The 25,028-nt window shown below is 40.3% G+C and overlaps 2 protein-coding genes across 3 annotated transcripts; both read left to right on the plus strand.

Annotated features, from left to right (window-relative positions):
• The first annotated feature begins 1,159 nt into the window (after positions 1-1,159).
• On the plus strand, positions 1,160-5,386 carry gjb8 (gap junction protein beta 8). Of its 2 annotated transcripts, none has more exons than XM_053328816.1 (2): positions 1,160-1,327; positions 2,181-5,386. In XM_053328816.1, exon 2 carries the CDS (start codon positions 2,199-2,201, stop codon positions 3,000-3,002), a length of 804 nt encoding a protein of 267 aa, XP_053184791.1. In that variant the 5' UTR covers positions 1,160-1,327; positions 2,181-2,198; the 3' UTR covers positions 3,003-5,386. The 2 variants fall into 2 exon arrangements, with proteins under 2 accessions (XP_053184791.1, XP_053184790.1); XM_053328815.1 differs by having other exon boundaries at positions 1,160-1,323.
• A 3,195-nt stretch (positions 5,387-8,581) lies between these two features.
• Positions 8,582-10,003, plus strand: gja3 (gap junction protein, alpha 3). Its single transcript, XM_053327999.1, has one exon. It carries the CDS (start codon positions 8,582-8,584, stop codon positions 10,001-10,003), a length of 1,422 nt encoding a protein of 473 aa, XP_053183974.1.
• Positions 10,004-25,028: the final 15,025 nt, after the last annotated feature.

Raw genomic sequence — 25,028 nt, forward strand, 5'->3', positions numbered from 1 at the left:
ATTCAGATCTACTCATCAGAGAATCATTAAAGTAACTCAATTTGCAGCCAGTGTTCACCTGTTATAAATATGTCTATGTTCATGTTTCCAGCACATCATTGTTTACTAAGTTTTAGCTTTGTGATAGTGGGACACATGGCGTCAGATTTAAGTGAAAGTGTCAGAAGTGAAAGTGTTATTCCAAGCAAAGAGTGGCTTTCTTAACATGAAATCATTGCAATAGTAAAGGTTTCTAAATTGTATCCAAAGCACGGTCAGGCAGACTGTAAGTGACCACACCATCAGAAGATCAATCAATCAAGATTAGTTCCCTGAGAGATAGAAAAGTGACTTAATCAAAACTCCAATCAGCAACAGTACTGTCAAAAGAAAGCTGGGTTGTAGTGGACTCAGAGGCTGAGTAGCAGTTACTAACCTACTTCTCAGGAGGGGAAACAAGGCCAAACGTTTGGGGTGAGCTGAGAAATACCAGCTATCACAGTGGATGACTGGATCAATCCAAGTTTGAGATTAATGGCATTAACAGAAGATACATATACTAGTATGTTTTGGGGGGTTTTTCTGTGACTTTTCATGTATTTTAATGTTTTTGAAGAATTGTCCAATATGTATTTTAATCATATAGAAACATGAAATAAACACTGATTACTTCATCCATTTTTAGGAAGGATTTTGAGTAATGCAGACAGCAGAAATAACCAGAGGTATTAACCAAGGTATCCAACTGAGTTTAAGAACAGTAGGTTTTTCTTTTATCTCAAAGGTAAAAGTACTCAGATTAACTATATTTTTGGGAGAAGCTTAGATTATTACACATCAAGTCACAAATACAAACTAAAAAGATTTAAACCGGTGTTATCTAGTTCATATTTCATGTTTCAAATGCTTTTAACCTACACTGAGAAACTGTCTGAAACACTCTGCCTACTGGGATTTAACTCAACCAACGAGATCTCTCCTGTATTCATACAACAAAAACTTCCATCCGCTAAAGAAACTCTATGAATATGCAATGACAGCTGTAGAGAGTCAAACCTGATAACTATCTCCTCTGTGGGTGTCTGGATGGTCCCACCCAGTTCCTGGCCCCTCCTCTGCTTGTAGGAGGGATGGTGAAAAGCCTCTGAAGACACAGGTGAGTCTTCGCAGACGCTTCAGACCAGACAAGTTACAAGTTACCAGACAAGAACTCCAAAAGATTGTGACCTTTTGTTGTTGGAGCACAGTAAACAGTTTTCTTCAGACCAACAAGGACTAAAAGGACATTAGTTTTTCCCTTCATGGAAAACTATTAATATTTTTGGACAAGCTCTACAGAAACAGGTGAGTCTTGTTAGATTTATGAAGACACTGAACTTTACCCTAATTATTAGATCAACAATACAGCTACTAATAATATGAACTACTAATAATGGCTATTGTGTAATCCTACTAGTAAAAAGGATTTATGACTTATTTGATTTACACAACAAAACAACAACTGTAAATAAGAAGGTAAAATAAAAGTTTAAAAATACTATGTTGCTTGTAATTCACAAAATATTTGAATCTTTAAAACTATTACTGATTTGCAGATAGCAAGAATAAGGATGAAAGTAAAGCTAATAAAGAGTTTCAAGATAAGGAAATGGGTAGATTTATTTGAAACACATGGTACCTACCATCCTTCTGATTCCATTCTATCCAAGAAACTGTATCATCTCTTTACTACTACTACTACTTACTACTACTTATTACTAGCATTTTCACTTATGTCCCTTAAATCAAAGACATTGCCATGACTTACTTACAGTGTAAGAAAAGTAGGCTACCGGCTCCAATGAGCTTCTGAAAGTAAATCACAATATCAATACATCAAAGTGACTATTGGTAATAATAACTTTTTTTGGGTGTAAAATTGTCCCACTAAATGATAAATTATAACTTTTCTATGCCTCTGTTGTGCCGACTCTGTCATAGACCTGGCCCTCTGTGTTCCAGCATGTGTGTCTTACTCATGTGTCTTACTCACATACATTCTTACACACACTGTTCCACAACATAAAAATAACAAAAGCCTATCTACTAAGTAAAGAATTGTTGTCTAACAGGTACGACTTAGAGGATTTGTGAGAAACGTAAATGTTCAGCAATGCTATGAATTGTTTGTTAATCCTCTGTTGAATTCTTGCTTTCTGCAGGTTGTCTGAGCATCCACAATGTCTTGGGGGGCACTCTATGCCCAGCTGGGCGGTGTCAACAAACACTCCACCAGTCTAGGAAAGATTTGGCTCTCTGTCCTTTTCATCTTTCGCATCACAATCCTGGTTCTGGCTGCTGAGAGCGTCTGGGGTGACGAGCAGTCAGACTTCACGTGCAACACGCAACAGCCCGGCTGCAAGAACGTTTGCTATGACCACTTCTTCCCAGTGTCACATATCCGTTTGTGGTGCTTGCAACTGATCTTTGTATCCACCCCAGCCCTGCTTGTGGCCATGCACGTTGCCTACAGGAAACGTGGGGACAAGAGGACCATGCTGGCCTCCAACGGCACAGAGAAAACGTCAGATACTGATCTGGAGACATTGAAGAAGAGGCGTCTGCCAATCACAGGCCCGTTGTGGTGGACATACACCTGCAGCTTGTTCTTCAGGCTCATCTTTGAGGGCGGTTTCATGTATGCACTGTACTTCGTTTATGACGGCTTCCAGATGCCCCGGTTGGTGAAGTGCGAGCAGTGGCCTTGTCCCAACAAGGTGGACTGCTTCATCTCCAGGCCAACGGAGAAGACCGTCTTCACCATCTTCATGGTATCCTCATCAATCATCTGCATGGTGCTTAACGTGGCCGAGCTGTGCTACCTCATTGTCAAGGCTCTCCTGAGGTGCTCGAGCCGTAACCAGAGGAAACACCCATACAGCAACAGGGACAGTGTGAGGGATAATTCCCTTATGCAGAACAAGAAGAACGAGATGCTGCTGTCTTCTTCTACAGATTCATCAAGCAACAAGACCATGTGTTGAAGGATCGGCCTATAGTGGTCCAGTAGCACCAGAGAAGGAGGAAAGCGTAAACTGTAAATCCAACCACACATGGTCATAGTTTGTGTCTACAGTTTGGCAATTAGGCTCTTAACCCAAGCATCCACCTGAAATAGTCTCATGGCACGATGAAAGAGATTCTGAGACTATGGGAACTTGGAATTACAATAAAAGTAAATAGTTTGGCTTCTGTAGTTGGAATGACCTGCTTTCACATCCATTTCTAGGGAAATCACTTTATAATATACATATTTGACTTGAGGAAAGTGGAAGGAATGAATGAAGGAATGTTTTCTTACATATGGCCTTAAATTTGCCACTAAAGGCAATAAAAGATTCTTTGGTTGTGCAAAAAATCCAAAGTTATGAATCATACAGCAATAGCCTATAATTATAAATCTAGTTGAATTCACACCAGTGAGTGTGAATTTGAGAGCCTTTGTATTCCCAAAATGCCTTCAGGTAGAACAGAACATTTTTCATACATGATAGCATCTTTAAACCATAAGTATCACAAGTGCCACCTTACTTTTCATACTGTGGATGATTGATAGACATTGAAGGAGCTTTTTTCTTAATTTATTGATTCTAGTTTGAAGTTGCCTGAATGTGTAGTTCATTGCATGAGTGCCTGGAGAAGAGTTAGTCTACACTGACATCTAGTGGTTCACAGTGGAACCCCTTTAGAGCACAAACTCCTTCCTAAAAGCTAGGAAGATTTATTTCAAGTTGAAGAGAAGGAACAAGAACAAATGAAGTCATGAAAGTTGAAGGATAAAAGAGGTCTGGGTGCCTTTGAGATTATGTTTTAGTGTTTAGTTTACAATAGCTGGCATTTTTTATTTTAATATGTGGTTGAAGTTATGTTGTGCAAAGCGGCTATGAGTTGTTGTTTTTTATTTAACATATCTGTGTTGAATTGTGTGACTGTAGCTAGATATTAAGTTCTAAAATCAATACAACTTTCTATAAATAATGCTAGAATATATTTTTGATGTGTTTTATCAGCCTATTACTGAGAATTGGATTGCACAGAACAAGATTTTGCTGATAATTAATATATAACAAAAAAAACGTACCTAGCTACTACACTGCAGTAGTTTTATAGTTGAGATGCTGCATGTCTTTGCTGTTCAATTAAATCAGAATGTCTTTTGTCTTTCACATGAACTGAAAGTGTTTGATTTTGAAGTGTGCCATTAATCTAGACACATGTAAAAACAGTGAGGTGTTACACATAATCTGCAAATTAAACTGTCAAAAAAAAACAAATATACAGAAAGTTATTTTAGAGTTTGATGAATATGTTTTATGTTTCTGAACATCTGTCAGGCTTGTGGTGTGTTACAGATATGAATGAAAGGGTGTAGTGTATTTTTAACAATGTGTTTCTGGCATGTCATTTTGAATTTTGTAACATTTGTGTTTGCCTCTTGATGCTTTTAGCTCACTCCTCAGTATCTAGAAGCTGTCCTGTTCAGTTCTGCCCTGCTCCTGTGTTATTTTGACTTGTGTTGTTGTGGTGTGTGCTGACCCCAGCTGGCTGTATCAGCTTTCAGCATGTGCCTTATTTTAGCCACCGCACTAATCACAGCTCGCCCTCTTAATGTGAGGAACCACGGCCGATCTCTTTGTTCTGCCTCCATCCAGGAATAGCTGAGCTGGATTAGTCTCATCTGTGTTCTCTTTGGAGAAAAAAATAGTCACCTTTTGTGAACAGAGAGCAGAGATTTGGTGACTGGAACATGTTAGAAAGACAGATGTGAGACAAGTTGGGAAATCAATTAGATGTATCGGTTCCTACATGTATAAAGAGAAAATCTGGATGAGATGTATGTTTGCATTATGGAACTGATGTCAGTGATGAAGTTATGTGACTGAAGTATAACACTGGCATGTTTCAGGGGGTGAAAAAGGTTTCTGACCAAAGAGGAAGAAACATACATTATCACAGAGCACAAGCACTCTAAAGTTGTCTGTATGAAGATTTGAGCACAAATTTAGATTTTCTTGTTTTGTAATGCAATTCTTCTCCTTTGACCTTTGACCTCTTACTTTCTGTAACAGCAAAATGACATTTTGATACTAAACTTGTGATAGCGCCGTTGTGTAATAATGAACATTGTTTTTAAGGGACGAGCCTGATCTTTCCAGTCCCGCGTTGTAACATTTGAGGGTTAGCAGCCTGCTTCTAACAGCAGACAACAGATGGACACACAGCTTCCTAAACAAAAAAAAAGAGAAAGAAGTAATTCTATGTTTGTGATTATTGTGTTTTGTATTTGAGATGTTTTTACTACATTCACACTTTGATGCTTAAAGTCTTTTTGCTGTTTAAGACTTTTTTCGCCCCATAAATCAGTAAAAACTAACCTGTGTATGGTTATTTCTTTGTGTCTGTTGGTGTGTTTCACATTTCCACATGTAATGCCTGTCTGCAGCTGACCCAGCACGGTGGGGTATCCATGGGGGTTTTCCTCCTTTTTTAGTTTTCTAGTTGTTAGATATACTAGTTTCTAATGGGACAAACAGTTTTGTATTAGTCTCACATATTTTCTTCTACATTTTGTACACAAGGTATCAGGTTTTCATGAAAATCTCAAAATAATGTTTTATTTATAGGTAGAGCAATTAAATTATGGGGGGGGGGGGGCGCAATTATTTTTGGAGATAGACTGTTGCTGGAGTTTAAAGGGTTTATTTTCTGCCACATTTTGAGGGTGAGGTTTTGAAGTTTTCTTGATTCTTTTTAAAAGTTAAGAGCATGCTTGGGTGACTTTTAGACCAATAGTGTGGAAGTTTTGGGGAAAAGGGTTTTGTGTTTTTTTGTTTTTTGGGAGGAGGGGGGGGGGGCTACTTTTGCGCACATACTACTGTAAAGGTTTAGGGGAGGTTGGTAGGGGCGTGGTGTGACTCCGGACAGGCTGATGACTCTGTGGATTCACTCATGCATGGTCACACAATGTGACAGTCCAGACATGGCTGGAAACGGGAGGCAGCTCCGTCTAACCGAGCCCCATCTCCGACTCCAAGCCGCCTCCAAAAACTAACAGCAACTAAAGGAAAAACTTTTCCTTGCACAAGTTAACGGGCCGGGACAGACAGACAGGCAGACAGATACCACGCCTGGAGAAGTTTGTGCATGAATGAGTTTGTGTGGCAGCATTAAAAAAAAAAAAAAAAGAGTTTTGTTGAGCTGTCAGAGGGGCGGCAGGTTGCGGTTTTTTTGGGATCAGGGAGACAGGGGGAGGGTCGCTGCAGGAGGAGGTCTACACGCTTTTCAACGCACTCAAATGATGGCACCAATGATGGCAGATGGATTTGCTTTTCGTGTTTAAGTATGACATCTCCAGTCTAAAGGTATGGCGGATACACACTGCTGTGAATATTACCCTGCACTTAATTGGGAGTAAAGTAAGGCCAACTTTATGAATGAAGAGCAGCATGGTAATCAGGTAATCAAGAGTTACTTCAGCTTTTAATAAACAAAAAGTGAGACAAAAGCCTGACAAAGCTTGTGGAGTCTGGGGTCTCTGGCACACTCTGTATTGTCAGGATGGTAGGTATGTCTTTGTACTGAACCTGGCTCTTCTGCTACTTTCATCACCATCAGACAGAAATACCAAAAATACCTCAGCAGCTGAGAGAAATGGAATAAAAGTTTACCACTGATGATCATCCCAAGATCAAATAGTGAATGTTTCAAAGGACTTTCTGACCCCTCAATGGGTTTAACTGCTGCAGTCTTACTGATATCAATTAGCCTGATATTATCAGGTGTTCCAAGTGCAAACTGTGTGTTTAGAAAAACTACACAGTGATTTCAGACTATTTTCAGGCATATTTTTAATTTAAAAACCCTTTCTCTGCAAAACAAAAAAAAGAAGGAAAAAAAAGGAGTGGTAGTGTTTTAATCTGATTTAATTCCACATTTTTGAACAAACACGTGCACAGACCTTACATATTTTTTAGTTGTTCTTTTGTGTGGCATGTGTACCATTTACAGTCTATTAAAAGGTCATATAAGTATATATAAGTAATGCTGTTTGACTGATGTTTTTCTCTTCCAGGTGTCATACATATTGTGAACCCTAGTCGATGGATTTATTACCTTTAAAACAAGAACATTTTAGTAAGTCCCTCCTCTGCTCTGTATTGTGTGTGCGTGTGTGTGTGCGTGTGTGTGTGTGTAGCTATAGTTTTGGGGTGGTGTACATAAAGCTGTGTAAAAGGTGTAAAGAAACAGGTGTTACCTCGCTCAAAACATATTTATCACTTGTGTATCACATAAGTGGACTGATGAGGCTAAATATCTTGTTTAATTGAAAAGTCTGTTTCAATGGCTCATCTCTGGCCACAATTAAGAAGTTTCTTAATTAGGAAAGAGGATTAAAAGAGGTCAGAATCAATTCAGGCATGTGTCTTGTTAAATCTGGTTTTTAAATCAATTAACATATAATTCTAAAAGATAGATTAGCTGTTTAAATGATCAGTCAATAAACTGTAAAATCATCACTTTTTAAAAAATATATAATTTATTAAAATGTATCTATCAGGTAAAAATGCCAAAACATGGTTCCAGCTTTACAAATGTGAGGAATTTCTTCTTTTCTCTGTTACATAACTTCATAATTGAATATGTACAGGACTATGGGTCAGACAAAACAAGACAAAACTGTGATATACTACTTTCTGTCATTTCATATGCTAAATGATAAATCACTTATTTAAAATGAAACCTTAAAACAGCTGAACTCTTAACTTGAAAACAGCTTAAATGAGCTTAATTTGAAAATCTCGCCAAAATGTGTAAAATATCATTATTTGATATAATTGGAGATACATTTTTCTATTTGGTCCTTATGGCTTTAGTATTACAGTGAACAGAGAGAGAGAGGAAGGGAGGGTGTGTGTATGTGTGTGTGTGCGTGTGTGTGTGTGTGTGTGCATGCGCGTGCGTGCATGTGTGTGTGTGTGCATGTGTCACACCAGAGCCCCATCTCTGCTAAATGCTGTTTTCGAACATTATAATGTTGATCTCAGCACATGCCTGCTGGGCAGTGGAGCGAGCAGGTGAGAGAGAGAGACAGGCACGACATAGAGAGTGAGAGAAAGGGAGAGTGAACCAGGGTTCAGTCAAACAGGTGGCCTATACAGTATATGCGCTGCTAAAAAGTGTCTGTGTTTGAAGCGAATGCCGTGTTTCGATTTGTTATCGATTACCGACGCCTACCTAGCAGTTTTCTCTAAAGACCCGGTTGTGCTAAGCGTTTTATGTAAAATAGAAATATGTCAGAGTCTAGTCGGAACCTCCACTCTCGTCCATGTCCTTGTGTCTTCTGTGTTCGTATGTGTAGAGTGTTTAACATCGGGGTAAGGCCTTACATGATACTGCTTGTGACAAATGTTCAAACCAACGTAGAGAATATTCAGCAGATTTGTGGACATTTATCTAACTTTCTCTCACACTCTTGCTGTCTGTTTCTCCTCTTTTTCTTTTGCTCTTTCTTCCCTCGTCATCTCCAGCCTGTACTTTCTCCATAGGCTAGAAATCTTGAAGCATGGGCGACTGGAGCTTTCTGGGGCGGCTGTTGGAGAACGCTCAGGAGCACTCGACGGTCATCGGCAAAGTCTGGCTGACTGTCCTCTTCATCTTCAGGATCCTGGTGCTGGGGGCCGCGGCCGAAGAAGTCTGGGGCGATGAGCAGTCTGACTTCACCTGCAACACCCAGCAGCCCGGTTGCGAGAACGTCTGCTATGACGAGGCCTTCCCCATCTCGCACATCCGCTTCTGGGTGCTGCAGATCATCTTTGTATCCACGCCGACTCTCATCTACCTGGGCCATGTGCTGCACATCGTCCGCATGGAGGAAAAGCGGAAAGAGAAGGAGGAGGAGATGCGCAAAGCAAATAGGTTCCAAGAGGAGAAAGAACTCCTTTATAGAAATGGTGGAGATGCTAGTGGAGGAGGCGGAGGCGGCAAGAAGGAGAAGCCGCCTATCAGGGACGAGCATGGCAAAATCCGTATCAGAGGTGCATTGCTGCGTACCTATGTGTTCAACATTATTTTCAAGACCCTGTTTGAAGTGGGATTCATTTTGGGCCAGTATTTCCTCTATGGCTTCCGGCTGAGGCCCCTGTACAAGTGTGCACGTTGGCCCTGCCCCAACACTGTGGACTGCTTCCTTTCGCGGCCCACTGAAAAGACTATTTTTATTATATTTATGCTTGTGGTGGCTTGCGTGTCTCTTTTGCTGAATTTGTTAGAGATCTATCACCTTGGATGGAAGAAAGTTAAACAGGGCATGAAAAATGAGTTCGCCCCTGACCATGAGTCGCTGCGCCGTGCCAACATCGCACAGCCTGAGTGTTTGGCCTCGGCCTCCAGAACTGCCCCCTCCACCCTCAGCTATCCTCCCAACTACACAGATGTGACGGCGGGCAGTGGGGCATTCCTGCCGCCCCTGGGGCCGGCAGCCGTTCCCTCAGCGGCGGAGTTTAAGATGGACGACCTCCAGCAGGAGGGGTCCCTCCGCCAACCCTCCCCTTCTTCCCACTACTACATCAGCAACAACAACAACCACAGGCTGGCCACGCAGCAGAACTGGGCCAACCTGGCCACCGAGCAGCAGACTCGGGAGATGAAGGCCACCTCCCCCTCCCCCTCCTCCTCTTCCGCCGCCAGCAGCGACAACGAGCAGCAGCAGCAGCCCGTCGATGCGTCGCTGCTCCTTTCCAACAGCAATACCAACAGTAACACCAACACGACTGCCGCTGCCGCCTCCAGCAGCAGCAGCAGCGGCCCAGGCTCCAACGCAGGCAGCTGGGGTGGGGGGAAGAGCGAGCAGGAGGATGGCCACGTCACCACCACCACAGTGGAGATGCATGAGCCTCCAATAATGGTCAACACAGACCCTCGGCGGCTCAGTCGGGCCAGCAAGAGCAGCAGCATCAGGGCCAGGCCGAATGACCTGGCTGTCTAAAATCTCTTCAGCCCTTTCATTTCCCGAAAAACCCTCCCTGACCAATTATCCGCTTCCCCCAATCCCACCCTCAAATGGTCATTCTCAGACAAAAAAAAAGTCACACACATGAATAAAAACTAAAAAAACAAAACAAAAAAAAAACAAAAAACAAAAGAAGGCAAGACGACAAGACAGGAAAGCATTGAAAGAAGTAAGGCAAATGAGGAAATGATCAGCATTAGTCATTGATTTAGTGCAATCGGTGAGTTGTAGAGTAGTTGAGGCAAGGTTTGTTTTTTTAGATGGTCTTAAATGATGCATACAAAATGTGATCATGCAGTGCTTACAAAGTCAGAAGGCTCTGCTCGCAGCGGCAGACGGAGAAAAGGACATTGTGATGTCATCATTTTGCATGAACATGGACACATCTTACTGACCTGTTTGGTTTTGGGGGCAGATCTCATGATGTTTCTCTATTTTTTTCTTCTTTTAGTTGAGCCTATGGGACTAATTACTTCAACGGAAAATTATCATTTGTCAAGGTGATGACTGAATTTTTTTTTTTTTTATTATTATATGGAGGAAGCACAGGCAGCTGCCACTGTTGACAGATCAGCCACTCGATGTGTAGCCAGACAATTTACTCATATATATCTTGTTCATCCTTTTTATCTGGTTGCACAATCAAATTGGCAGCACTGACATGCACTGTGTTCTGCTCTACATGTCAACAGCTCGGTCTAGCGTTTGACCTTTGACCCGGAGGGCCTTTTGCTTCAGCACTTTCTGAATTTTACCAAAACAAACACCTGTTTTTTTTAACAATACTTCATCCACGAAGTAGTTTTTATCAACAAGCATTAAATGTATCGTGGTTCCTCGTGGTTGTGCACGCCAGCACAGGTAGCCCTACAACTCACCGATTTACTCACAGATCTGCATGCCAAGGTAGGCTGGCTTGGTTTTACCCATCATTCATTTCAGCGCTTCTTGCAGAGACGATAAATATTGTAATTGAGGCAATATGGAGAGGAATGGGCTGATGTAAAAATCCCCAGAGTCCTCAAAAGAGTAGGCACAGTGTGGAAGGGATATGGGTCAAAACTGGTAGAAGTCATCCCTGTGATGCCCAGAATGCACCTGGGTCTCTACGAACACTACATTGTCAACAACATAGAGATCAAAACGTACCCCCTATGCTGTTAGTTGACAAAAGAGCGAAGTAGGAACAGAGTCCCTTATACCTGCCTCTGTCAGCGTCGCCTTCACTTAACATGTCTGAAAAGAAAAATGCTCTCCACTAACTGCACACGTGACAAGATATTACCTTAAAGTATCTTGTAAATATTATGAAAGTACATGGCAGCCACTATTTGATATACAGAATACCAAAATTCTCCATGGTCATTCAGACAACCTCCCAAAGCTCTTTGGTTAGACTAGAAACTAATTTTAATAACTTTTTAAAATATTTTAGTTAGATTGTTGGCAGATGAAATCCACAATCCCCCCCCCCTTTTTTAATCTTCAAATTTAAACACCAAGAGCAACCTTGGGAGTTATCAAAGTTCACCCTTACACATTTCATATTCTTCTTCATTGGTTTTATTCTGAAAAGTGCTATTTTTTTAAAACGGAATTGAATTTTACTCATAAATTGCATACCTGTAGTAGTCAGTTTGTGATTGCAAAACAGCTACGATTTTAAAAAGAAAGGACAAAACGACTGGCGTTGCGAGAAGCAAAATGCCACGGTGAAGTCAAACTTGACGGCTTCTTTTTTGTTGTGTTAATCTTGATTCTTAGAGATTTTTAGAAACCCAAACTTTTAACTGAATTCATCAGCAGCCACAGTCCTCTGTTTCTGTTGTGTTACTGTGCTGTTTGGTTCATTCACAACCCAGGCACTCACTTTCAAAAAGCTTTTTTTTTTTTTTTTTTTTTTTTAAACTTTACAACAACCTTAATCCACTGTGTTAAACTCTGAGTTAACCTTTGGGAAAGTGTTTTAAGAACACAGTAATACTGTGTGAAAACTCATTCTGGATTCGACATATTGCACTTACAGGGCATAACAACACAAGTACTTTATGTTTGTGCACAGTATATAATAAGGACAATACTTTTCCAGCAGTTAATGTGCAGGTTAATACACTGGAGTAAGAGCAGTGTAAAGTGGTACCAGCTTTTTTGTTTTTTCAGGGGGTTTACAAAATGATGGTACTGTATGGTGTAATAGTATCTGTACCCATATAGGTATAATGTTTCATTATTTCAGTTGATTTAATGACATCCAGTGCAATTAGAAACACAAAGAGGAGAATATGCAACTGCAGAACTCATAGGTAAAAGCATGACTTTCCCAATCCATGTTTTTTGTTCAAAATGACAAAAAAATCTTTGTTATCTGCATTTTTTTTTTTTTTTTTGATTCCTAAAGTTTACATTTTGGTAGTTGATAAAGATTTGCACATTTAGGAAGGAAAAATGCTGTTCTATGATGTTAATATTGATAGAAATAGAGAGAGAGAGCGTGACACCAAACTGCCGATCTCTATGATCCTCAAAGGAAAAAAAAATGTCTTAAAAGCAAAATGCAGCGGCACAGAAAAGGCAGTATTCAAAAAAGAAACTGTTATTTATCTCAAGCTTATTGTCCGAATCTGATAATGATGAGTTTGAAGATTTAAAAAAAAACAACAGCGAGAGAGAGAAAAGTCAGTTAGGGTGTTTTTCTGCGTGTTCACTCAGTATGTTCTCACAGACTGGTTGGGACTCTGGTTAGACGTCATATCAGACGACTCCACTGTTGAGAGAATGTTAGCTGGGTAGCTGGCCCTTCCCTTACCCTGCATATAAAGCCCTGACAGGATGTTGTGTTCAAAGCCCGTCGTCCCCGTGACTCCTCCAAACTCTCTCCTCTTACGTTTCATGCAGAGCATGATTTCTCTGGCTCGTCAGGGAGTGTGAACCATCTCACAATGCTCAGAACAGCAACCTGTTTTCAATGCTGTCTTAAACAAGAGAAGTGCCTTGTGTATGAATGATTCTTTTGTAAGAACAAGTTGATGTAAATGTTCATTTACCTCAAATGTTTACAAAACTGTTACTAAATAAATTTTTTGTACCATATTTTGTTGTTCTGGCTTTCACTTTAGTTTAGTGTCTTTTTTTTTCTCCGGTCCATCAATCTCACACACATCACTGGCAGAGCTGTGGACTTGAGTCTTGCACTGCAATCACAAAAATGAGGACTTTATACACTTGACTTAATCTGGGCAAAAATATTCAAGTTTTAAGTTTTAACCTAGTAAAAAACTATTCCAAACAGATACAAACAATTGATAATTAAAGAGACAAAGTTCTTGCACTTTAGTCCTTTAGACTTGATCTCAACTAAAAGGAAAGTGTTCAAACATCATTATATTTCAGTGGTGAATGATGTGCATCTTGACTGTTTTGATTAAATGTGTTGTTAATAAGAGTGAATTTTTCATTCTCGCTGAGAAAAAAGAGAAAAAACATGATTGAAAACTCTTCCACAAACTGACTCAAAAGACTGGCAGACAAAGAGTAAGAAGCTCTACAGTTTTTAATCAGGATATGTTATATGAAGTCACATTGACATTTTGAATTTAGCAAGCTGTATCAAAGATTAGAGATGTAAGTGAAGGCATAAAGGGGGGCTGAACCCATGACCTCAAGTTTACAAGACAACTTACACTTCACCACAACATTCTTGAAGTGTGCTTAACAACTATCTGTGATATTTCAATTATATTACATATTTTAAAATTACGTTAAATGTTATATTATCAATTCATTAGAGAGATAACAAATGGTGTGTAAACTCACTAATGAATAAAAAATAATCCAGATATTTTATAGTGTAAATGAACTTTATTAAAATCTCTTATTAACTTGGAAATAGTTTGATTAAAACAATATACTTACATGCTTTTTCAAGGGCTTTCCACCACATCTCACAGTCTTCATTAGCTGATGAGTTTGCTTGATGAAATTCTTTTTTGGAAAGATTATAAACGCTTGTCTCATGATATGATATATTTGTTATTATTATTTGTTTTTTTTATTAATTTTATGTACTTTTTAGTCAATTTAGTCAGCACTATTTTTACAGTGCACTATTTTTACAATGTTTACTGTTTAGGGAGAACCCTTTAAAAAAGTATTTTAATAAGTTGTTCACTGACAGTTGTAATGTGTCCAGCAAGTGTTTTAAAGTACAATACTTCTGTCAATTTTTGATTTAATAATATACTGAAAGAAAGTAAATGAAAAAAAACAATACAATAAAAAAAATGTATTGTATGTACTCTATAATTGTGTCTATAATCTATTATTGTGTATTATAGTTGCATTTGTATAGTTCTTATCTTTGTTTAATTTATTCAGTTCTTTTCATTCAATTCCTTTTTTTTTAAATCAGAGATGCATTTTTCACTTTTGTACATTCATCAGTGGATTAAAAAAAATCTTTGTATTTCTTTCTCTCAATATATTTGTATTGCTACTAACATAATCTGTCAACAAAATAGATTTTTTTTCTGGCATTATACAGTTCCTGTTAATTTGAATTGCTTGCTTCCTGTTTGCTCTTTTAGTTATATGCAGCCCACATCAGCATCAGTAGAGCTCCTGAGTGTGTTTGGCATTACTCTCTTTGTAGACTCTTTGACCTCCAACCTCCCCACTGCTCGGTCCCTCACTGCATTCCAGTGGAGAATGTCAGAATGTGACGCTGAGCCAGAGACACACACACACACACACAGTCAGATCCACTTCATAGCCACATCCAGAAATAATTAAAATAAGACGGGCGTGTCAGTCTTGCACCTAAGAACCACATCTATCACAAACCGAGTCCCCACCATCCTAAGAATCAAGTGACTATTTACAACACTGTGCAATACATTATAGATGTGGGTGAAATTTGTAGATCTTTGAACACAGTGGGCATGAACAAAGAAACAGTTACAACACATTCAGTAGAAGGACAAACAGGAACAAGTGGACAATATAAAGCAAGTTTCAGGCTATCATAAAGGAATGCATGGATATAGTTTGACAATTGATAGTTCACACTTATTTCTTTTAGAGTAATATGAGATCTAGAACGATACCAATTTGTTATCTTAGCGCCAAGTACGAGCTTTAGCCATGGTGTGTTTAGCCTAGCTTATCATAAACTGAAGATATCCACACTTCTAAAGCTGACTTGTTTAAACTGAATCGTGTTTATTGAACCAGTTCATCAACAGAAATATAAAAACAAAAATTTGTGATCTTGGGAGTTAAACATTGGAGCTACCTCTTGACATTTACTTGCGTCAGACACAAATTAAACTAGCTGATGTACATGTCAAACAATATGGCAGTAGGACAGCAGCTTTTGTGTTTTAAAAACCACATATAACTCAACCACACCCCCCCAATTATCTACTAATATAGTAATAGGTGTAGTAAAAGTAAGTGTGTGTTTGGGCCAAGTATTGACCAACATACCATTACTTGCAGAAAGGGGTACAGGGCGTGGTACTTACTGGTCTGTGGTTGATTCTGGCATCTTTATAGGAGCACACAGGCCTAACTGTAATTAGAGGAAATATAACGTTACTAAATAAAAGGGCAACTGATGTAACAATGTTAATTACAAGTTTAACCACAACCAAGGGTTGATATTTAATAGTGCGGCTAGCTGTAGGATGTTGGATGCTAACCTAGCAAATGTATTTTCTCACAACTCTTGTGTAGTGTAGTTTACATGACTTGGTATTGTAACGGGTGGAGGTGGTAGGACCCAATAGCAGCACAGAACAGGGAGCAGTTTTAAATTATCTTTATTATAGTCCGCAAGGTAACTGAACAGGTCTAAGCAGAATGTGTAGGACAACAGGCAGGGATCAGGATCACTGATGACAGAGTTGGCAGCAGGTAAGATCATGCCAGTAGCACTCACGGACATGAGGTTGACCAAGCAGGAGTCTCTGGGCTCTCCTAACAGGATCGAAGCCAGAGGACGCCACACAGCCACAGGCAAACAGGAACAGACAATATTCGAGGCCAGGGACAGAAGGCTGGTGCGTTCACCGGGGTAGACATGAAGAGAGGAGGTCCAAGGCAAGCAGGGTCAAAACTAGCAAAATAGTCAGTACATTAGTGCTGGAAGGTCTAACATGAACCAATTGTAAATGACAATCTGGTAAAGAGTGAGTAGACAACAGGAGTATATATACAGGCTTGATTACAGATGAGGTGCAGCTGAGAGACTAGGTGATACTGATGAAGCCCAGGTGAACAGAGTTAACTGATGAGGTCGGTGTGGCTGATTAGCAGGAATGGAGCAGGGATGTGGTGAATGGAAAGTTACCAGCAGCAGTAGAAGAGCGGAACAGGCTTACAGGTATTTAGTTTTAGTTTACAGTACAAGTAACTTTTAAATGGAATATATTTGCTGGGGGCAGTACAATGACACATTTTTAGCGTAACTAGTGTTAGCTAGAGTTATAATTTTGAGCTATATAAATAAAATGTAATTGAAAAGAAACAGCAATAGATGAATTGGTTAAGACAGCAAATGATTGCTAAAAAAAAATTAAAAAATTCTGGGCATATATCTACTTAGCTGGCATTACTGAGCTAAAAACATACCATAGGTAGCTTATGTTAGCTTCTCAAACACATAGCTAAAGAACAATAAACATGCGGTCTACTCTATTTTTTATTTTTTTGAATTACTGCAGCCAGCTCACGGAACAGTTTTAAGTTGCCAAGACTAAGCTAACATGTTCTTCTTAGTTAAGCTATGATGACGTAGCATAACTTTAACTTACCTGCTTTGTCACAGGATGGCTAAAGATGTCAGGCAGATAGACCAGTTTTCCAACATTTTTCCATGACTTTAAAAATTATCATTCAAAGTAGATTTTTCAACCTCAACCATAACCCAATTTTAAACAACTTTTGCCATCTGGGCATTCTCCATGTATTACATCATGCTAAGATCTGCTATCAGTTGACACAGTATGCTAATGTCTTAATGTAAACTTCCATCTACACAATGGATATATATTTTTTGTCTTGACCAGCCTAGATTGGTCTTCCTAAACTTAGTGTCTTCTTTCAAACCTTTATTACTACATTTTTTTTGTCCAATAGGGGGACCAAAAACATCAAAATAAGATTAGATACAACTGTTACATAGATCCAGCAGACATGGAGATACTTCATTTGGGGTTTCTGTCCACCTGATAAGTTGACTTTCAGCTCTGGTTTAGTCTCCACCAATTTCTGGGGGAAAAAATGGGGACTTCAGATTATGTCATGGTCAGTGAGTTAGTCTCTCCATGACTGTTGCACTACAAGCTTTTTGAGGCTTTTAATTTAGATAGTCATTTCATTCAATATCATGTCAGTGAATGTCATTAAAAAAAATACTAAATCAAATTTAAGTTTAGGTCTTTTTGGATCTCTGTCGAAATGCAGAAGAAGTCAGTAATTGCCCCTCACTGTCAATCATATTATCTTACTTTGACCAAACAATATATAGCATTAGTACATTACACAGATCCAGCATATTTTTATTCTTTAAACAATGTATTAGTCTCACATTTATTGTCTTTGTATTGTATTGTTTTTTAATACTTGGGTGATCTTTCAGTGAAAAAACAAAAAGACAAACTAACCAGAAGAATGTAATACCTGGTAGTTTAGATAATGAGCTTAATAGTTGGGGAAAAAATAACAGTATAAGGATTTGGAAGCATTACTTAGCACAGGATATTTGGCATTGATTCCAACAACAGAGTATTTGGCATTGATTCCAACAACAGAGTACAGTACATGAGTGCTGAGCTCTTGGGTCCAGTGGCTGAGGAGTGATGGGAGATAGTTGATCTGTTGGCACGACTGACTGGAGGCCTCAGTCTGTCACTCACTCAGTGGCTTATTTCCACTGCAGGGACAAACAGTGCTCAGTGCTTCCCAGGGACAATTTATTCCCCAAATCAGTGCAGTAGCAACAATAATACAGTAAAAAAAATACAGCAGCATTTCTTAGAGCCAAAGGATCCATCCCTACATTGTGGACCCCAGGTGGCATAGCACCAATTAAATCATACTTTCACAACATGAATGAGTTTTCTGACAGTTCTATTATATATGTAGTACCAGTCAAAGGTTTACCGCCATAATTATATTCTGAGACCTGAAAAATAGTGGAGAAAACAGCAAACATTGGCAACTATAGTCAGTTGGAATATTTAAAAGTAAAGGTTCTGGGCATCTGAACTTGATGCTTTTGGAGGCCGACACACTGGTTAGGTTAGAAAGCTGCTGGTGAGGTCAAAAGTTCAGAGGTCACACAGTGGTGCACACCCATCACTACTAGTACTTAATAGTTGCATTTAAACGTTTGACTGTAAATGTAACATTGCTTTTATGTCCAGGAGAGTTCAACACTCAGGGCATCAAGTTTAACACCATTACATTCACATGTTGGTATTTTTTTCTCAATTTTAACCTGAAAGGCAAAACAATATAAAAGGTTGCAAAAATTAGCTTTTATCACTGAAAATACAAAAGAAAAATAATATAACACGTTGACCTTTTAAGAAATTAAACTCATTAAGCCCAATACATGTTAGTGACTTCAGTGGTGGTTTTTATACATTTTGAAGTTCCTTGGCCCCTGTGAAGCCCCACTTGGCCCTGTGATGGAAAAGCAACTACTACAGAACGACAGCGTCTGCCACTAAGTCACCAGTCTACAGCTCAGAGCAGACAGGAGGCTATATTTAGCCTTTAATCACCTAACAAATTCACACTCAGCCCACAGCACAAATACCTCAGCCCCTCTTTATGTATTTCAGGAGTGTGATGAATTTGTTTCTGGGAGGCCTGACCGCTGGCTCATGGAAAAATGTTGGTTTGTTTGACAGAGACATTTGTAGTTTGGCACCAGACTGTTACTTCTGACTGATTTTAAAAAGTCACGAAAGACATCCAGCAAACCATAATCAACAATTACCATAAACTTCAAAATCACTCCTAAGAAGAACAGTGAGGTGAGCTAGTGAAATCCAAACTCTCTGAGGAAAGAATGCTTTGACTCTATTTCGAAAGAGAGGTTGAGGTTTTCCTTTCATCTGAGTCAAGTGCCATAGCCAGGAGTTATGAACACTGAGGTGAATCCACATCCTCCCAAAGCAACACCAGACAAACCTTAGAATTTTTGACGAACCAAAAAAGACATTATCTGTATGTATATATCTATATTAGATATATTTATTAACAGTTCAATCATATTTTCTGGAAATTTTGATTGAAATGCATAATAATCACAATGAATTCTGTTTTATAGCTTTCTCCATGCTGTCAGGTGTAGCTTTCTGGTGGAGAAATGTGAAATCCCTTCATTTTGACTGATAGAAACACTAAAATTTTAATTTTAATGTAAACTCCTTCTCAGGTCATGAAGTTCGCCCACATTTCCAGAAACACCACTGTTGACCTCGTGACCTCAGTGTCCACAAAGGTAGCTACTGTACGGCCCAGCCTGTGCTCTCTTGGATCCAGCATCGATCGGTCGTCAGAGAAAGCGAATCGACTTCAGCCATGCTAGTCAGAAATATGTGAATATCTATTTAGCCCTGATCTAGTCAGTTAGGCCTGATACATTCTGAACGTAATTCATTTCAAGGGGAATTCTTATATACTCTTTGTGGTTGTCCACACTATAAATGATGTAATGTTGCAGCATTTGTACAGTGTACAGTCATGTGGGGCGGCTTGTTTTGACTGTCAGACCACGGGAAGAGGGAGGGGTCGCCCCGGGGTGGGGGAGGGGAGGGGGGGTAGTGGGGGGCACGAGCATAGTGAGCACTATGAGTGAATAGTGTGAGGCCAGGTCAGCTCTGCGGGGACACCTACAGGTCAGGCGAGGGTATGGACTCAATGCCCACAATGCACTCGGCTGACTTCACCCGGGTGCTAAATGCACCAGCGTACAGTGATCATGACAGTCTGAAAAGGGAAAATGACTCAATTCCTGAAACTACAAATATCTATAAAGGCACAGAACATTTTGATCATGTCCATCCATGTTTTGCCCCAGCAGTCAGCCAAACCACAAATCAATTTTTACACTAATGGGGCATCAGAATCCTCTGCACTGCTTGTTATGTAGCTTTTCAAAGTTCATGCACACTGCTTGCTTGCAGCTTTTAGCAATATGATACTTTTCTCTCTCTGTGTGCATCCCATGTTACTTGTAAACCAAACTCTTGGTTGACAGCTGGAAAACCTCATTGATCATCCTCTGATTGTTGGACTCAGATGATATAAATATAAACTGGGTATGTGCAGGTGCTGGAAACTGCCTACAGCCCGAAACATCATCCTGAAAAGGGATTTCTGGTTGATGATAACAGCTAGAAAAATGGTAGACTATCCTTCAGTTCTCTCTGGGTGAAGTATTTGCTGAATATGTGTGCTTCACCACCAAGATTTGCACTGTTTTTTTTCATCGTACTCCGGAGCATGTCATCCTTTGATTAGATTTCCACTCGACAGTTGACATTCTGCGAATCCCTTTTGGGTTTTAGTTTTTAAAGTCAAAGGTCACATTTACAGTTCATATCAACCATGAAACCATTAGAGCTGTAAAACTGTTTGGTATCAACTTGCGGATAAACTGTAACGTTTCAGGTGATATGAAGAGCAGAGAAATAGCTGTGGTTAAAGATATGGGAGAAGGCAATGTCATACTGGCTTCAAAGGGGAACAGGGTGTGTGTGTGTGTGTGCGTGTGTGTGTGTGTGTGTGTGTGTGTGTGTGTGTGTCCTGCCGGAGGGACGGCTGATGTCTCTGCCAGTGGGCGTTTTGGAAAAAGATGAGTTTGGTGACTGCGCTGAAAGCTCTGCTGCACTCACTGCTTCGCTATGGCTCGCCAAATAGGGTCAAGCCATCCTAAATTTAACCTAATGCGAGCCCCCTCGCTCCCCCTCACCACCAGTCAGAGCCAAGGTTACACTGCTCTGTATCTGTGGGGGTGAGACGCTTGTTGTCCATCAAATGTAATCCACATACTTTCATCCTCAGTTTGGAAGAAGCCATAACATCTGCACCATGCAATAAACAAGGATCAGAGGACATTTGTGGTACATTTCGAGAGATGAGTAAAAGCAAAAGTATCCAAAAGGAAGGAAAATTGAGAGGGGGGGGGGTATTTGTGCACTTTAACCCACATCCCAGCTGTCCCAGCGAAACTGTTTCCCGTCCTTCAGCCAGTCCTGCGCCATGTGTTGAGGCACACCACCTGAGAAATGCAGTTGTCATCCATTCCTGCCCTCTTGTCCTCTGTGCAGCTGTACACTGCATCTACACACACACACACATCGACACACACACCGCGGCTCTCCCCTCCCAGTCAACTGTTGTTTTATCATTAAATGGCGACATTAGTTCATATCATGTGATTTGAAGAGGATTCATTGCACATTAGAGGCCCTAATCGCCACCTATAGTCTACCCCTCGGGCCTCGCCCACATGACCCTGCTGAGCGCAGCGCTTTCTTTATGCCCCCTGAAAGAGCTGGGGATTGAGCCCAAACAAAAAAAACCCCACGAGGTGAAAAAATGTTTTTACACCCACCCCGCTCCCTCACAGGCCCGGCTGTGTGGGCGCACAGGGCTGTTTTAGCTTTAGATCAATGGGACAAGTTACTGGAGTCTGGCCAACTCTGACAGATAGCACAGAAAGAAAAAAGCTTGCCTCTTCAAAAAATTGGGTTTTGTCACTGTGTTTTGTACCTCCACCCGTCCGTGTCCCCCCAACCAAAAAATGCAAAGTGAAACGGGCGGAATGTGTTTTTCCTTGAAAGCCTCCAAAATATTGGACTTTTTCATGCTTTGCTTCTTCTGTTGTGGAGGGTGAGAGGGGGTGAGGCTTGTGGAGTGGGGTGTTGGTGAGGGAGGAGGTAGAGGGTATGTGTGTGTATATGTGTGTGTGCACAGGCTCATGGGAGGAAAGGGGAGGCCGCCTTACGTCAGCTGGCCACAGACAAACCTCTTGTCAGACGTAGGTCCTGACACGGAAGCTCGACAAAAGCGGCGGCTCGTCCCGCGGCTAATGATGGGTGCTACAGTTCAACAACACGTCTGGCCGGTGCTGATGATGATGATGGTGGTGCTGATAAACCAAGAGCTCAGGAATGCTCAGCTGGTTACCGGGGAGAGGGGGGTTCACAGCGAGGCCGTAGCGCCCCCTTTCGGGAGAAACAGAACAGTGATCTTTGTCACTTTGACACAGGAGGCAGAAACGGCCTTGACTCTGAGTCTTCTGCCAGCCTGGTCTTCATTAAAGGAAGAAGCTGATGATATTAAAAACACACCGATGAGCCATGTTGTTGCACTGGGTCACATGTTGCTTCATCACCATCAACACACCATAGCTTATTTACCACATACACTACCATTCAAAAGGTCAGCCACACCTACTCATGCAAGGGGTTTCCTTTATTTTTTACTATTTTCTACATCGTACAACAATCCTGAGACATCAAGATAATGAAATAACACATATGGAATCATGTACTAAACATAAAAGTGTTAAAATGTGTTTCATATTTTTAGGTTCCTCAAAGTAGCCGCCTTTTGCTTTGATGACAGTTTTGCACGCTCTTGACATCCTCTGAGCGAGCTTCATGAGTCACCTGGAACACGTCTCCAGCACTCTCAAAGGAGTTCACACATATGCTGAGCATTTCTTGGCTGCTTTTGCTTCACTCTGCGGTCCAACTCATCCCAAACCGTCCCAGCAGAGTTTAGGTGGGGTGATTGCGGAGGCCCGGATCATCTGGTGCATCACTCCATCACTCTGCTTCTCGGTCAAGTAGATCTCACGTCAGTCTGGAGGTGGGTGAAAACAAGACAAGATGATGGTCCTCACCAAAAGCAAACCAGATGGGATGGCGTGTCGCTACAGAATGTTGTGGTCTCCCTGACTTCTGAGGAAATTGACAACAGTGTCACCAACGAAGCCCCCGCACAACATCACACTTCCTCTTTCCACTGGTATAATGTGCCATTCTCATGTTTTTCTTGGACCAAGCAATTCTTCTTATTGGTCTCCGTTGACAGCGGTTTCTTTGAAGCAATTTGACATGACACTTCTTTCATCTGGAAATGAATTGTTTATTACACAATGCCATCTGTGTTATTTCACAGTTTTGACATCTTCAGTATTGTTCTAGTAGTAGTTAAATAGTACATAGTGAAAAAAAACATAATGAATTAAATGAGTAGGTGTGTCCAAACTTTTGAGTACTACTTTACATCACCCTGCTGCCAGACATACTCACTACAACACCAAATGTGTATTATTATCTATTCATTTAACTAGGTCTGTGTGCATATATATATGTGTGTGTGTGTGTGTGTGTGTTTATGTGTATGTATAATGTCTGCTTGTATCTATGCCCTAACTAAATTTCTCCTGTTTTTTCACTAAGTCACTTTTAGTGATTTCTGTGTATGTGTACATATACAAAGCTGTCAGACTGTACAATCAGCACTGCTCCCTGTAAACCACACACACACACACACACACACACACACACACACACACACACACACACACCCCTGACCTAGACTATTGACAGACTGCACTTTATTATCATTACAACTATATCCTCTCAACATACTGTTACTATTTTTATTTCCATGTTCTATAGTTCATATTGCTTGTTTTACTTATTCATGATGTATTGTTCTTCTTTTTTTTTTAATGATGCTTTTTATGTTTTTGCTATCCACTTTGCTGTAATACTGTATATTTCCCCATCGTGGGACTAATAAAGGATTATCTTATTTAATACATTAGTCTTGACCATGAAAGGTTTGATACAGCTGCAATGCACAGTTTTAGTTTGTCAACCTTTTTTTTCTCCCAAAATATTGCCATGAATAGTATATTGATAGTACAGTATTTATCAATTACTTCATACAAAAATGAGTATGCAGCAATAATTGGTGTGAGTAGATCTCCTTGGTACACCTGCACACAATCTTTCAGGTACTTGTCAGGTCGGTTGTTCCTGCGTCTTGGAGAAGTTTCCACAGTTGTTCTTCTGTGGAATTCTGGGTCTCAGCTGCTTCTGTCTCTTCATGTAATCCCAGACTGACTCCTTGATGATAGATCAGGGCTGTAACATCTGCTGCAGGACTCCTTGTTCTTCTTGTTGATGAACATCTTTATGTTCTTTATGACTCTAGTTGGATGTTTGGAGTCGTCGTCACACTGAAGAATAAAATTAAGATCAATCAGACGCTTCTCTGATGGATAAGAATCTAAACATCTCAAGTGCTTAAACCTTTGATAACCAATTCTTAAAGATTGATATCTTCATTAGGAACAGGCTTTTCACAGGTCATCATACAGTCACTGTGACATTTTGAACCATTTCTCAAAAGACACTAACATTATTTTCCCAGATGTTGGTTATTTTGATTTTCGTGTCTACAGTGAATGTAGGCAGAAGAAAATATGTCCTATCTTTTCATTGGATAATGTTTAGTGGGTCAGAAAGTATTTAAATGTTCATTTTACTGTGTGGCCTTCAGGGACTAGTTCAAAGTCATCTTGGACTCTCCAGACCTCACTTTGACATCCATAGGTTAAAAAAAAACACATATATAAACTAACACGCACTCTTGCTCCTATCCAGTCCCTACATGTTGAGGTGACACATTCCGCACCTCTTTAACCTTTCTAACACCACTTCCTGTCTGGTGACCCTGAGCTTCATCTCCCTGGTAGTTGCTCTGACCCTGTGGTGTCGATAGACCGGGGCTCCTCCTGCCCTCGCTGTCCGTCATCTCCCTGATAACGCTGCCTTGCCTCGGTGTCACATCTGCCCGGCACCTTGTAAAAATGGGACAATGATAGCGAGGGAGGTCAGAACACAGTGAAGAGGCCTCCATGTCGGGCCAATGTTAACCTGCCTGTAGATAAAACCATTTT

This window comes from Scomber japonicus, chromosome 11 (assembly GCF_027409825.1).
Source record: "Scomber japonicus isolate fScoJap1 chromosome 11, fScoJap1.pri, whole genome shotgun sequence".
Classification (NCBI taxonomy): Eukaryota; Metazoa; Chordata; class Actinopteri; order Scombriformes; family Scombridae; genus Scomber; species Scomber japonicus.